The sequence below is a fragment of the Zonotrichia leucophrys genome, chromosome 6, assembly GCF_028769735.1.
Source record: "Zonotrichia leucophrys gambelii isolate GWCS_2022_RI chromosome 6, RI_Zleu_2.0, whole genome shotgun sequence".
In the NCBI taxonomy this organism is placed as follows: Eukaryota; Metazoa; Chordata; class Aves; order Passeriformes; family Passerellidae; genus Zonotrichia; species Zonotrichia leucophrys.
In genome coordinates, this window is record NC_088176.1 from 33,406,318 (window position 1) to 33,419,468 (window position 13,151).

The following is a 13,151-nucleotide window of genomic DNA, read 5'->3' on the forward strand; positions in this document are numbered from 1 at the left end:
CCTCAGGGCCGCCGTGAGGGAGCGCCTCAAGGACACCGACTGCCGAGAAACCGCGCTCAGGGCGCGATGGACAATTTTTCTGAAAATATTTATTTCAGAACCCGATTTTTTTGCTGAAGAAGCAAGGAGTTTCCCTTGCCTCACGGTCACTGTCCGTGTTTGGATGAATTCTGTTCCCTCGCAGGGCTGAGTTTCCAGGCACACCCACCACTGGGTCGCAGATGCCCTCACAGGCAGCAGCTACCTTGCTGGGCAAAAAAACAATCTCCCAAAACACCCAGTCACTTCAGCAAACGTGATTTTTTCGCCATCCTCAAAGCCAGGCTGCTTTATCAAGGAATAAAGACAAAGAGGAGTGTCTAACAGGCTTTTACTGCCTCATAAAATTCAGCTCAGTCCCGTTATCTGTAGCAAGTGCTCTGTTAAAGTCCCCGATTTCCACTCTTGAACCAGCTGTTTCTCTTGAAGTCTCCTTGCCTGCTGTTCCCGAACCTGGAGAAGCCTCGTGCTGCCTCCTGGGGATATTCCTCCAGCTCGGGCAGCTCGCTGGCCACCGAGAGCTGCCAGCGCCGTGTGTCCCTCCACTGCTCCTGAAAGCACAGCAATGCAACCTTTACGTGCTGCAGGGGCGTGCAAGGCATCAGAAGCAATGCTGAATGCAAAGGCCTTCCAGACAAACCCCACCCCTGCCAAAACAGGCCGCCAGAACCCCCCTGGGACACACAGCCCTGTGACAAAGGATAAACAATCACAAGAGGCAAGAGGGAATGAAGTCTACAGAAAACTGGAGAGGCCAAAGCACAGGCTAGCCAACGACCATAGAGTTTTGTTTCATGAAATCAGGTAATATAGGAAGGGACATGAGAAGAGGCACAGCAGGGTATTTTCTAATGATCATGCTGTGTTCTTTCTAATCACTCTGTTGCCTATGCAAAATCCTTATTAAACCACAAACCTCCCTAACCGCCCCACACTCAGTCTTATACAGCAGTTGCCAATTTCCAAATCACCAGGTTTTAAAGCCACTCTGAGCTACTGCCCCTAGTGCCCCAATCAGGGCAGATTTTGAATTAGAAGCTCAGCCAAGCTCAACATGGCTAATAGGAAGAGTAAGCCCAGGGTAAGAATGGAAGGGGCAGTGGGGTTCAGACTGACATTGCCAGAAGTAAGTCTAGTACATATAAACATACCTGTATGTTACTCAGCTCATCAACAGGGATGTCAAAGCACACGCCCTAAAAAAACAAACAAACAAACAAAGGCACAAATTTACAATGAAAGAATAAAGGCCTCAATAACCAATCCCACTACATAATTGTGATGGTGTTCACAGGGTCTGAGGATGAGGGAAGAGAGAAGAATGTTGGCTGCATGTTTCAGAAGGCTGATTTATTATTTTATGATATATATTATATCAAAACTATACTAAAAGAAGAAAGGATTTCATCAGAAGGCTGGCTAAGAACAGAAAAAGAATGGTAACAAAGGCTTGTGGCTGACTGAGACAGTCTGGACAGCCAGAATGTGATTGGCCATTAATTACAAACAACCACATGAGCCCACTCACAGATGCACCTGTTGCATTCCACAGCAGCAGATAACCATTGTTTACATTTTGTTCCTGAGGCCTCTCAGCTTCTCAGGAGGAAAAATCCTAAGGAAAGGATTTTTCAGAAAACATGTCTGTGACATATATTTATTTCTGATGCTTTTTTTTAGGAGGCAATTCCTGCATTATCATTTAAGAGTAATGTCTCTAGTAAGTGTTTTAAAGCACTCAACTAATATCAAAGCCTTTTTTTTCCAATAGCATATGCATAAACAGCATATTCAAGATAGGTTATAATTTCCTGAGAAATGAGTTTGAGTAGGGATAGAGCAGTACCAACATTCTGTACCAGTAGTTCAGCACTCCAACCTCAGTCCCTGCACAAACTGGTGACATGTGAACACTCACAAAGCCCCACATCCCTCCACTGCCAGGGCTGGCCCCTCTCACCATCTTCCCCTTGAGGAAACGCATGGCAGACACTTTGTTATCAACCTCCTCGCCCAGCTGCTCCTTCAGCCCCCGCCAGGCATAGCCCATGCTGTGCATCTCTATGGAGCACTTCAGCACCATGGTCACAAAGCCCTGCAGGAAACAGAGAAACACCTTAAACAAGGCTGAGCCTGCTGCTGGAGAACAGGTAAAAAACCCCAAACTGATACTCTTGCAAAACTGGGTTACCACACCGTGCCCTGGGCCACATTCTCCATAAATGCATTAGAAAACAGAAGTGCTGTACTTTCCTTCAGCCAAGATCTCTCTGAGATCAGGCAATCGCGTGCCATGCTTGCAATATGACAAATGAAGAAGATTCTTATCAAGGTTCTTGATAAAGAGGAAACTACAACAGCACGAACTAATCTATTTGCTTGTAAAATGTCATTAGTTAAACTCTCTTAGAGGATTGAAGTCTTCTGTCACTTCATTCTCTGGAGAAAATCTTGCCATTTTCATCACAAGAAAAATGACTGATTTGAAGTTTCTCCTGGAAAGAGCCGATTCCAGCTAAGGAACAAGCAACACAGCAGGAGCCTGGGGGTAACAGCAATTCAGAAAGCCAGCTGAAAAAGCCTGGGAAGGAGATGCCACACAACAATTCATGCATCCATCCCTGTCACCAGGGTGCACCATCACTTACAGCCGTGGAGTTGAGCAGGGAGCGCTGCTGGATGTGAGCTGCCCCAGAAATGTGTGCCAGGGCTGCAGCCAGGGCAGCCACTGCCCCCTTCTCATCTATCAGCTCTTCAGCTGATTTTCTGAAGTAGTCCACTGCAGAGGGAGGAACGGCCTCCAGCAACCTACACAGTAACAAGAAGGGTTTAAAGAGGTAAGAAAAGGCCATTGTGAAGAGCAGCCATGTTCAAGACATACCCTAAATCAGTTATTTCTGAAAAGGGCAGGGGGGAAAAAAAGACAGGAAACTAAGAACAGCTCATTCTGTAATGCCATTTCTGGTACAACAGCTCCTCCCATCATTTTTCAGCACACAGTGAACCCAACACCATACCCACCATGGCCAAATCCTCACTAATTATAATAACCTGCTTCAAGGCAATTTCCACCACAGGGGCAGCAAATGTAAACAGAGCTGCATGGAATAAAAGCCACAGCCCTCAGAAACAACACAAGGAAACACAAGCCAGGGCTAACAACCCTCACTGCTGCAGAGTAACTCCTCATTATACCAAGTATTGCTTTTTGCACACTGCTTCCACCATGTCATGTGAGCAGACAAAATCAGTTTCCCCTCACGACAGCATTTCCCTCTTCTGTCACTCATTTCTGACTTTATAAACAAGGGTTAATTCTTTGCAAAAACTTAGAGAACATAATGTGCTATGGAAAGGTCTGTGTTGAGCACACAGAGATGTACTGATACCATCTCATGTTGTCTATACACAAAGCAGCTGACTCCTACAACACAGGCAAAGCCATGCTCACATACAGGCCTGACTGTGCATTAAGCTCTAAGCATCTAGAGCAACAACATCTCGAAACCTTCTTTAAGAACAAGCAAATAAACTTACTTTTTGGCATCACTACTTGAAGCTTTAATGACATCTGTAGCAGAGGGAACTCCTACACGCTTGAAGGTAATACCCTGAAATCAAGAAAACAAATTCAAGGTATTTTCAGCAGTGTCCAATTCAATCCTGCCTAAATCACACTACTGAGATCTCTACTTACTGTTTGCAAGATCAACATATTCTTTGCTAAGTCATTTCTAAAGCCAAAACAAAGCTGAGTTAAAATAAAGCTTTGTTAATCTGGAGCTACTTTACTCCAATGTACATGCAGACTGTGATGCAAGGCACAGTCTGCCTTGGGCACTCCTGTCCCAGGCTGCCTGCTGACATCCACAGGGGACTGCCAGCATGGGAAAACTCAGGCAAAGCAAGAACAGCCCACACAGAAGCATTTCCAAACACCAAACACCAGCACTTCAGGCCTGCTCCTTTATGGGACTGGAGACTCCCATTCTGGGCTCAGCCACCCCTGATTACCAAGCCTAAGGGAGGCAGGGTCCTGTTAGGAGCTGAATAATTTCCTTAAGCAAGCTCTGAGGCACAACTCACCGCTTTGTGCTCCACCTGCTTCAGCAGATCTTCCTCTCTCCTCTGAAACAAGCAAATGCAGATGCCGGTGCGGCCGGCCCGGCCCGTGCGCCCGGAGCGATGGATGTAGGAATCCACATCCTTCAAAATTCAGGGCAGTGTGTTATTTAAACTGCTGACATTTCACATTAAACACAAGCTCAACCCAAATTCAGAAGCCTAAGAAGTGATACACTATGTGTTTATACCTAAACTTACAATAAATCACTCAGGTTTGCATGTGCTCCCCCACCCAAAGTAGGCTGCTCAGCTTTAACCAACACTGCTGACAGACATTGCAAGTTTTCTAAATAAAAAGCTCCACTGGAGTTTCAAAAGATTAAAAAAGCAGCAGAAATATTTTAAGATTTTTATGAAACTCAGCAACATTCAGAAAGATTTCGGGAAAGTTTCACAATGTCAAAACAGATCTTACCAGTTTCCAGAGTAAACAAAACCCAAGACTTTAATCAAAGCTCAAACTGTAAAACTGTAACTACAAAATTTTAGGCCAGGCATTTACAAAAAATTCATTAATTCAAAAATTAATTGGAACAGAACACACTTCTGATGAAACAGAGAAATAACCCACCATTCTGGCACAAAAAAAAATTAATCCAATTTTAGTTTCCTTTAATGACTTACTTTTGGTGGTGAGCACTGGATGACAAGGTCAACCTCAGGAATATCCAAACCACGGGCAGCTACATTTGTTGCAATCAGCACTTCAAACACACCGTTCCTGAAGCCTTTTAATGTGATTTCTCTCTGTTTCTGTGGAATGTCACCATGCAGGGACTGGGCATCCTGTCAGTAAAACAAGCCATTAACATGACATTAACTGCAAACCCCAAAACACTGTGCAGAGCAACAGAAAATAATTGCAAAGCATCCTACTTTGCTGGATCCTTCTCTGGGATTTACTGTGAAAGCAGCATGGCCAACAGGCAGAAATTATTGCTGCAAGTTTTGAATGGGGATGGTACATGAGATTTCTCTAATACCAGGCAAACCATGTATTCCCAGCACTGTTTGCTCTCCATAAATAAGCACTTGGCATCAAACAGGATTTTCTCTGAAAAATATGCAGCACTTTTCCTCACATTCAGAAAAAGGGCAGTAATTCAAGCAAGCACAGACCTGCTCAACAGATCACTGTGTTCCAAACAAACTCTTGGCAAACCTTCCAAGGGCAACAGGGCATTTATTCCATTCTACCATATTAGTTGGATTTTCCTGAATGACTGTTCAAACATCAAATGCCATTAAGAGATGGGAATCCAAAAAGCACACTAATATAAGATGGGACATGTCTGCTACACTAGCTCCTGTTTCTTACAATTATTACTTTACAATTATTACTATCTCCTGGTTATTCAGCATAGGCTGTGTATTTCCTATTGATCCATGTCCTGCACTATTTTAAAGCCAAAGGAATAAATTCATAATCTCTACCAAGAGGATGTTTAAACTTTAAAGATGAATTTTTAGAAACAGCTTTTTTCACAAGTCTTACAACCACGCACAGAAACAATTTTCTCCACACAGTTGCAACCCCCTATTTATTTCAGGGCATTCCACCCCTGCAAACCCCAACCACTGCTCTCCTCTCAGCCCCAGTACCTGTTTGAGAGAAGCATTCATGGCCAGCTCATTTGCTTCCTTTTTGGTCTCACAGAAGACAATGGTCCTGCCATGGGTGCCACTGTAGACCTGGATGATGTCCCCCAGAACTCCTGCCCTCTGAGAGGAGCGGCACTGTATGGCCAAGTGCTGTTTGGGAGAGAAACAAGAAACCTGTGTTAATCTAAGCCATGCACAGGACAGACAAAATGAACAAAAAAAGCGTTTTAATTTTTTAAGCTTGCAAATGATAGGTCCCACATGAAAGCTTTGCTTACAAAATCTGTGTGTCAACCATGTGCAAAGCCATTCCACACACCCATTTATGAACTCAATGCACAACCCATTTTCTCAAGGCCACTTGCTCTCAGCCCCTGCAGCAGAACTCACTTCCACAGTTGTGGCTGTCCTTTGAGTCTTCTTCCCAACCAGGTCGATCTGCTCATACTCAGCTCTCATGTACTTTTTTGCTACATCATAAACCCAGCGTGGGCAGGTGGCAGAGAACAGCAGCGTCTGCGGGTTGCTCTCGGAGCCTGCAAGGAAAGGCCATCGACTCTGACACTTGAGAACTGATAAAAGAGCAAGAGGTGCTCTCACACTGACAAATTTCTGTGGGCACCAAGTCTTTCACACTGCCAGCAATCAGCTTTTCATGGCTTTCAAAGCCATAGTGATTTCTATTTCTAATATTTCAAGCCTTTTCAGAAATTCTGGCACTAGTGAAATGTGGCAAGGAGTTCCACACATTAAAATAACCTCCTCCTGCACCATACCTGGTACCTGACAGCTTTGCTGAATATCTACTACATCACAAAAGTGCAAATATTCCCTTGTCAGCTGTGTGTGGTGACAAGTGTACAGACAGACCAAACCCCAACCCTCTGCTCAAGTCACCTCACTCAGGACAAGGAACATTAGGGATCAAGGAGTTGGGTTTGCTGCTTTTTCCCTTTTATTTTTCACTCTACTCCTTCCAGAGATGCCACTCCAGCCCTTCAGCCTTCTGTCACCTCTCTTTGAACCTTTTCCAACTCTACCTTCCCCTTTTCTAGCATCACACAGAGAATTTAAGTTCGAGGTGCACCCAGAGTTGCTAAAGCAGCAAAACTGTGTTTTCTGCATTGCCCCCTATTCCTGCCCTGATGTCTCAGCTCACCTTTCTTATAGGATGATCCCAAGATCTCTTCCACTTGTTCAGCAAAGCCCATGTCCAACATATGATCCACCTCATCCAAAACAACGTGCTTCACACTGGAGAGCTCCAGCTTGCTGTTCTGAACGTGGTCTTTGATCCTGCCAGGAGTTCCCACCAGAATATCAATGCCACTTCTAAGGACATCAACTGGAAGACAGAAACAAGGGCAGTGTCAGAAGAGCCAGCACGATAAAAAGTTAGCAACAGCAACAATTTTCATTCCAGCAGCAAGAAGCTGCTGCCTTTAACCTCAGCATAAAGCACAACATCCACAGTAACAGACACAGAAGTTAAGTGCAGTCCTTGCTGCTCTGTCAGGAGCAGCAGCCAAACCTCACTGAAGTTACAGGAAATACCAATCTCCAAGCAACAATCATTTGGCATTAGAAACCTGCAGAGCTACATGGAAACACTTGTGTTTTCCAGATAATCTTTGTCACAGCTACCTCTGGAGACACACAGAGCCACAGGCACATACACAGCTCTCCCTTTTCTGTGCACTGTCACCCAGTCCTGCTCTGTGTCCACACAAAAACACAATACAGAAGAAATTAACAGGACTAGACACTTCACAGAACTACAACCATTCTTTTCCCTAAAGATTTATTGGAACTAAAATAATTCAACCCAGGCTGTGTGCTTGCTTTGAAAGCCACACCAATTGAGTTCCTGACTGAACTCAAAGTCTGAGGGAGTAAAAAGTCCATTTTTACTTATGGGGTGCAACTGGAGAAAGTCAGCTCCAACCCATGAGTAACTCCTTGGCAGTTACTTACGCTGCTCTTTGTATGGAGCCCCTCCATAAAAACAAGCAATTGACAGCTTCTTTGTGAAATTCTTGAAGTCTTTGGCTACCTGAATGGCCAGTTCCCTGGTTGGAACAAGAACCAGCACCTGAAGGGAGAGAAAAGCAGACAAAAATGCAGCTGTGTTGGGAGAAGGTGTAGGAGAAAAGAGTTCACTTCATGTCAAACAGCCTGCACTCCCATCTTCACACTACACTTGTTGCACAGGTGCCCACAGCTTCCCAGCAACATTTACATTCCCTGCCACAAGGAGCCTCAGAGCTAGCAAGGGGGAACCAGGGAAAGTGCTACAAGATAACCAAGACAACAGTAATTTTCTTGCTTATGTTGAAGTTATTAACATTCCCTGCCACAAGGAGCCTCTGAGCCAGCAGGAGGGAACAAGGGAAAGTGCTACAAGAAAGAAAATTACTGTTGTCTTGGTTTTCTTATGCTAAAGTCGGGTAAAAGACACTTCAGCAACATTACCAAGGGCAAGGAAGGTGCAGCTCAGCCTTAAAGGGCAGAAACAGCCAGTAAATCTGGTGCAGTTAGATTTTAAAGATACACACACAGCATGATGCATTCCAGCCATACATCCCTCCTTTTCTCCACCAAGCTGCCTTCCTTCAGCATCTACCCTTCCCCTCTCCCTCTTTTCGTTTAAGTTAAAAAAGGGAGAGGCACTTAAGTCTAAAACAAATTAAACACCCCCAACATTTAAGAATGAACCAAAAGCACAAAGAGCTGAATTAATCTCTTAAAATCTTTCAGGCAAGCAACAAATCTGCAGAGTGTATACAGTTCTGCAGCCTAATGATAAATACATGCATGGGAATGGGGATCTGATCACTGGCATCAGGCTGCCAATTCCATCCCTGGTAAACTCCACTTGCATCTCCTGAGGATCCAGATATGAGAGGGGGGGGAAAACCCCAAAAGCCTTCAGTTCTCCCGGTGGAATTTACAGTGAGAAACAACTCAGCAAGCAGGGACAATGCAGGTGACTCACTCAGAAGAGGCAGGGGACTGAAGCCCAAAGGTGCATGCCCTGTGTGCCCAAGGACAGCAGCCTGGGAGTTCCAGGCACTGCTGCAGTGCCCTGACTGTTTGGGGACCCCAAACACAGAGTGTGTCATTACTGTGATGCTGCTAAACTCTGTCACTCTACCTCCTGATCTGAGCAAACCACTCACTATTCCAAAAACCAGCAAAGGACAAAGAAGTCCCCAACACAAAACCCCAAAGCAACAGTAAAATCACTTTCAAAACGTGCCATGCTCTAAGGTTTTGGTGCAAACCTGAAGTGTGAGCTACCTTTGGTGCACGGCCTCTCCTCCCATCCTGTGAGACACTCTGGAGTTTCTCAATCAGAGGAAGGGCAAAGGAAAGGGTTTTCCCAGTTCCTGTCCGAGCCTGAGCAATCACATCTTTGCCATCATAGATGGGCTGGAAAGTCTTCACTTGCACAGGGAACAGGTATTTTATACCTCGGGCTGTAAGAAAATTGAGACAGGTTTCATAAAGGTGAACTAACAGTTACAAGTCCTCATATGTAAATTGCCCAAATATGAAGAGCACACCACCTCAAACCCTGCACACAACAGAAACTGCAGTTTAGAAGAAAACCACATATTTTTGTGTTTTATTCCTGCTCTAGATCAAAAGATATTCCACCTACACAGTGAGAGTTGAGTAGCCACGATGAAATACAGTCTTTTTTTGTTATGTGCAGTTTAAGGCAACAGGAGAGGAAGGAAAAAATCCAACATGTTTTTTCTGATGCAGCTCAAGATTTTGTGGTAGCTGGGTTTTGAAGGCAAGAGGGTGATGCAGCTTGTTTCAAAACAAACTTCAAAGAGATTTTGCCCAGTGGAAGTGAAACAAGCCATCCAAAAGAAACTTCAGAACAGGAAAACAGAAAGCAATAAGGAGAATTTTTTCTGACAAACAAGAATTGTTCATCTACCCAACACAGAGGACAAGAAGCCTACAGCAATTGCTTCCTCAACAAAACTAATCACAGAGAGAGATGAAAATGCACCAAACTATTTGTGAAACTAAACAATCCATTTGAAGACCTGAAAATCTGTTCACACAAGGCAAATATTCTTCACACACAAAACTCCATTAGGCTTGTCTAAGAAGCAATATTGTAGGCAGCAGACACAGGAGCAGAAGTGAAGATACACAGAATGATGCTGATGAGAAATATGTCTCTAGAATGTCTATCTAAGAATAACCACTCCATGAAGAATAATCTCATATTAAGGCACCTGAAATTGAACAAACCAGAAAACTTTTCTACTAACAGCAGATTCTCTGAATCCACAGTGACTGTTCATGCCATCCTTACCATACAAATGTAACACAATTTAGGAGTATTTACCCTTGGTTTATGCAAGTAACAGAGCACAATTCTGACCAAACACTTACAGAAATGAACTAACCTGTGAGAAGGTTGATAGTGTTTTGTGAGAGAGGGAAATTAGAGAAGGCGCCTTCTTTTGCTTCTTCTGTCAGCTCCTAATATGATTTAAAAAAAACCCAGAAAAAATATTTAGCATCCCTCCAAAATGAGCATAGAACATACCATACACAGCCACTCAATAAAAGCTGTGCATTTGCTTCACAACCACAGTTTAACCAGATACCTACTTTTTATTCAGTGAAAAAGAAAATCTTTTTGATGTAGGCACTTGTACATATATGCTTGGCAAGTCAGGAAATAGAAACTATTTGTTAAAAATCTTAATTAAAAGTCCACTGAAACCACGAGAAAACTGCTTTTCACAATAAAACACATCTGGTGTCACAATTCATTGTGCAAAGCAGGATTTTCCCTCTATGTGTTACATCATGCAAAGAGCTTTGAACTTCACACGAGTAAATACTCAAAAACACAAAATTTGGCTTTTACTGTACACATGAGTAAATACTCAAAACACAAAATTTGGCTTTTACTTCAGAGACACAATAGATCACATCGTTACAGCTGAGGTACAAAAAGCTCTCTTGATTCACGTTCCCACCTTAGACACAAAACTACCACAGAGGCCCTTGCACGTTTGTGTGAGAAGTGTGGATTAATGAGCATAACTGTGGCTCTCCATTACAGAACACTTGGCCAATTCCTCTTCTAAGGTGCTGCCACCAGAGAGAGAAAAACCATCACAGCACAAGGCACGGTTCTGGTCCGCGGCTGCCTGTGCAGAAACCTTTGTGCTGAGGGACACCAACAAGCCGTGACACGAAGAGCAGCACACACGGAAACTGCTCCCTGGCCAGCCGCCTTCCCTGCAGGACATTTACCCGCTCGGGATTTAGCGGGAGGGGGAAGCACACGGAGAGAGAAGCTCCCACGCGTTGGTGCAAGCGCTGCCGAGCCGGATGAGAGGCAGGATGCCGGGCAGGATGCTCGGCGTTCCCCATGCCCAGGAACAAGCGCATGGCCGCGGCACAATGTGCCTACAACACATGCCTCGTGCTCCCCCACACTGCCCCGCAACTCAAGTTTCCCCACAGCACGCAGTACGCGTTATTAAACCCACTAATTAACGTTAATTAACCAAGACAAAGGCTTTGCCGGCAAACAGCCGTACCTCGGCGTCGCTGTCCTGCTCTCGGGCAGCCGGGGATGTCACGCTGCCGCTCACAGCGGCGGCAGATTTCACCGCCTGCTGGGACGCGTCGCTCTCTCCTACCAAGCCGTTCTTCTTCTCCTGAACTTTTTTCGTCTTCTTGGGCACGGGAGGCTCGAAGTCGTCATCCCCCAGCCCGTTCTCCTCGGGCTGCGCCTGCTCGGCCTCGGCCTTACCGCGGCGCTTCGCCTTCACCTGCTGCTTCACCTTCTTCCCCGGCGTCTCCTCCTGCAGCGGGAAAGCCGCGGTCACACGGAGGGAGGGACGGAGCCCCTTCCTCCCCCCTGCCCGCCCCAGCCCCTTCAAGCCCCCCAAGCCCGTACAAAATGGCCGCACCCGCGGCCGCACGTGGCGCTCCCACCTTGACCTTCCTCCGGCGGCCGCGCCGCACCGACTCCGCGGCGGCGGGCGCCTGGGGCTCGGCGGGGCTGTGCTCGGGCTCGGCGGCGGGCATGGCTGCCGGCTGCTCCGCGGGCAGGTGCGCGGCGGCAGCGCTGCTACCACTGCCAGTGGCGGGGCCGGTCTCGGCGCGGCGGCCCCAGGATGCGCGCCCCGCCCCGGCGCGCAGGAAGTGAGGCGGGCGGGCCGGCCCGCGGGGCAGCGCCGCCAGCAGCGGCAGCAGCGGGCCCGCCCCGGCGCCGCACAGCCAGCCCAGCCGCCGCCCGCCGCCGCTGGCCGGGACCGCCGCCGCCCGCGCCGCGGGGAGCCCGAGCTGCGCTGCCCGACCCAACACGGCCCCCATGCGGCCGCCGCGCCCGTACCGCCCTGCACCGCCCCGCACCGCCCCTTCCGCCGCGCCGCCCCCGCGCCTTCCGTCAGCTCCTCCGCCGCCGTGAGCTCCGTCACGGAGCGCTCCACAGAGCTCCTCTCAGGGGGCTCCCCTCATGGTGCATTCCACAGAGCTCCCTCACGGACCGCTCCGCACAATCCGCTCCACGGAGCTCCCTCACGGACCGCTCCTCACGGACGCTCCGCACAATCCGCTCCACGGAGCTCCCTCCGAGCTCCCCACGGACGCTCTCACGTGCACTCCCCACGTTGCTCTCCACACAGCTCCTCTCACGGGGCTCCCCTGGTTGCCCACCAAACCGGGCTCGTTCCCCGGTGTGCAACAAGCCGATAATGCCACACACTTGAGAGACCCCAATGATTTCGGAGCTGCGCAAGGCCGGGTGCTCGGTGGCGTTGCACAAGTGTGGCGCCACCATCATTCACACACAGAAATTCAGGGTTAGCAAGGTGCCCAGCACAGCCCCGCCATAGGGATTGGTTAGTGCTTTCCATACCAGTTAAGTGATCCCAGACAACGTCTCCTCATGCTCGGGAAAAGGGACTTGACCCCCTAGGTAGGCAGCTTTCTGACCCACAGCCCTGATTTTTAGTTACAATACTAAAACACTGTTCACCCATAGGATATGCGGACCTTGAGTATTTTGCCAACCCAACACTGTACACATCAACATACTGATTCACTTTATCCTTAAAGCTTGTTAGCTCCAGGATGTCCTTGAGTAAGGGCCGCTGCTATTCGTTCCACTGATAGGCTTGAAAACATACTAAGATCTTACACTGAAGAACATCCTTACCAACGTGATAAACTTGACATATTCCACATTTTGCAACACTCACAGGGTTATGGGTCTCTCTCACAGGTCCTGCTCCTCAGGAGGCTTCCCCTAATGCTTTTGAAACTGCTTTTCCTACCCCCATTTTATAAGGAGTGATAACTTGGGACAGAAACTAACTACTATGTTTTAGGGA

At 47.1% G+C, this 13,151-nt stretch overlaps 1 protein-coding gene across 1 annotated transcript; it reads right to left on the reverse strand.

Moving 5' to 3' along the window:
• Window positions 1–69: 69 nt before the first annotated feature.
• LOC135449988 (nucleolar RNA helicase 2-like) lies at window positions 70–12,598 on the reverse strand. Its single transcript, XM_064717530.1, has 16 exons — window positions 12,316–12,598; window positions 11,752–12,227; window positions 11,352–11,618; window positions 10,200–10,275; window positions 9,067–9,245; window positions 7,741–7,858; window positions 6,926–7,111; window positions 6,157–6,302; window positions 5,767–5,916; window positions 4,789–4,950; window positions 4,126–4,245; window positions 3,577–3,650; window positions 2,688–2,847; window positions 2,000–2,134; window positions 1,191–1,235; window positions 70–590 (listed from the first exon to the last, which is right to left on the reverse strand). Exons 1-16 carry the CDS (start codon window positions 12,596–12,598, stop codon window positions 423–425), a joined length of 2,745 nt encoding a protein of 914 aa, XP_064573600.1. The 3' UTR covers window positions 70–422.
• Between the last annotated feature and the right edge of the window lie 553 nt (window positions 12,599–13,151).

Bases quoted from the DNA above. Each gene is read 5' to 3' on its own strand.
- LOC135449988 (XM_064717530.1), bottom strand. From the start codon at position 12,598: ATGGTGGCGCCACACTTGTGCAACGCCACCGAGCACCCGGCCTTGCGC. The intron at 9,246-10,199 runs GTTAGTTCATTT...ATTTTCTTACAG, and splicing joins CACTATCAACCTTCTCACAG to CCCGAGGTATAAAATACCTG. The intron at 4,246-4,788 runs GTAAGTCATTAA...TGAATTTTGAAG, and splicing joins TCCAGTGCTCACCACCAAAA to GATGTGGATTCCTACATCCA.